The sequence below is a fragment of the Schistocerca piceifrons genome, chromosome X, assembly GCF_021461385.2.
Source record: "Schistocerca piceifrons isolate TAMUIC-IGC-003096 chromosome X, iqSchPice1.1, whole genome shotgun sequence".
NCBI lineage: Eukaryota > Metazoa > Arthropoda > Insecta > Orthoptera > Acrididae > Schistocerca > Schistocerca piceifrons.
The window spans coordinates 16725100-16727221 of NC_060149.1; the positions used below are offsets into that span (position 1 = coordinate 16725100).

The 2122-nt window shown below is 42.5% G+C and overlaps 1 protein-coding gene across 1 annotated transcript; it reads right to left on the reverse strand.

The window, feature by feature from the left end:
* Positions 1-515: 515 nt before the first annotated feature.
* On the reverse strand, positions 516-1761 carry LOC124721677 (prostaglandin E synthase 3-like). The gene has a single exon (XM_047246750.1). The coding sequence runs from the start codon at positions 1695-1697 to the stop codon at positions 1194-1196; it is 504 nt and encodes a 167-aa protein (XP_047102706.1). The 5' UTR covers positions 1698-1761; the 3' UTR covers positions 516-1193.
* Positions 1762-2122: the final 361 nt, after the last annotated feature.

The following is a 2122-nucleotide window of genomic DNA, read 5'->3' on the forward strand; positions in this document are numbered from 1 at the left end:
TTCACGTCTTCAGCATTCAGACAGAAGAGGCTATAAAAATATTTTATACCACCTGCTCTTTTTTTTTTTTTTTTTTTTTTTTTCCAGTTAAGAAATTTATTTAACAACAATTACATTATTTCATTTCTTGAATAAGCAGGTTTCTTAACGTTTACAATAAACAAACTGCAGTTCACCATCAAGGTAATGAATGAGGAATTGTCACTGAAACTTTGGATGATTATGGCAAACGGCTGGCTCTCCTCCAAAACATTACATAATCCACAGCTCGATGCACAGTACATACAAAGACATTCCTGATCCACAGGACACTGAAAAAGTACAGCTAAGGAAAGACTTACATTGGCCAGCTTCTATACATATACAAAAATGAAAGAACATGGAATATAAAGAGAAACTAATCAAACAGGGTTATGCCACCGTCCCCACAGAAATCAAGTCCTGGAACATTTAACACAAACTGCAAACTGTAATTTTCTTCCTGCCACCAATCTAAACACAATAAAAATAACACATTAGGAAGTACTTTTTATTTCAGTGCAGCAGGCAAGATTTTAAAATAAAAACATTGAGGCCTCAAAAAATCTACAGTTAAGTGCACAGTATGAATTTAAATTTATGGAATAAATCCTCTGCAGCAATTTCTAACACTTTCATCCAACCACTACAGTAAATTGGCATTAGAATGTCCACAGAAACTCTTGCTTTCCAAAATGAAAACACTGTTTTCCCCCATTTGCAAACCTTCATGCTGTAGTTGAACACAATGTTTTATTTCAGTGTGCAAACAGAGGAAAGCAAGTCGAACAAGGAAAACTGCAGCCATCTGAGAGTTTTTGCTATTATCTACCAGCAAATTAACACGAAACATTAGATATAAATTCCAAATCCTAAAGCACTTTAAGAATGTGGTGTTACTGTTATCAATCAACGATGCATTCAGGTCTCTTAACAGTAAATGATTTTCAAGTTAGTTACTTATTGCAAGGAAAACATGTCTTCACTTCTGTGTAACGCTGCATCTACCACTGATTAATGTTAAATGATCCCATTATCAGTCAAGAGGGATGGGGCAGGTTGGTGTACAATATAACTCTGCACGAGAGTGAAACCCTCCCCCCTAGTTTGGTGGTTGCATCGGTGGCTCCCCTCAAGTCCTGGTGACAGCCTGGACAAAACACATCTGTTTCACTTTATTCGAGGTCTGGAAGCTCTTCGTCGTCCGAGTCCGACTCAGCGTCGAGGTCGTCAAAGACGGGCTTCGAATCACCACCACCACCCAGGCCTCCCATCTGTCGCATCATCTCTTCCAGGTCCTCCGGCTGTCCCGTCTCATCGTCGCTGTCATCCTCATCCTTCCACTTGTTGAAGTCCACCTTCAACCAGTGCCGCTTTTGCTTGTCAGAACAGAGATGAGGCCAATACCCCTGGGACGATTCTTTCTTCTTCAGTACAAGCTCAATATTGCGTGCTTTTACAGATGGTACAGACTTGTCGGGGTCCACTTCTTTATACAACGGAATTGTAACCTCGTGCAGCTTTCTTTCGGTACCACCAACACCCTTGAAGTACACCTTGTCAGTGTCGATATTGATCACAGGATCTTTGCAGTCCTCCAGGCACACAGTTAGGAAGACGACTCCGGGGCGTTGTGCCCACATAACTGGAGGCGGCACAGGTGCTTCGTCTCCAGACATTTCAGCGTAGTTACAAAACGAGTAGGCAGAATTACAAAACAATCGAAGGTTCCTGCTGCGCAGATAGTACTGACTCTCGATCCACTGACATTATGAACAGAAACAACGCACGCTACCGCTAGACCACAGGCGTAATCAGCCTAGCGTTTCTCTATCATGGGACAAGTTTTCCTCCAGGAAGTGCCGCAGTCTACAGTGTTGCCAGATTGTGCAGATAACCGGACTTAGAGAATTAGCGAGTTGGCCAGTTTTTTTTTGTCCCATGTCGCGATCGGCGCGGACTTAGCCTCTGAAGCGGCCGGCCGCCGGTCAAGTTTTATGTCAAAGAGTGTACATCCTTATCTATTGGTCTCCACCTACGATTTTTACCCCTCACACTTGCCTCCAGTACTAAATTGGTGACTCCTTGATGTCTCAGAGTGTGT

What these genes read in the sequence shown, in the direction of transcription:
- LOC124721677 (XM_047246750.1), bottom strand. Translation starts at nt 1,697, where the DNA reads ATGTCTGGAGACGAAGCACCTGTGCCGCCTCCAGTTATGTGGGCACAA.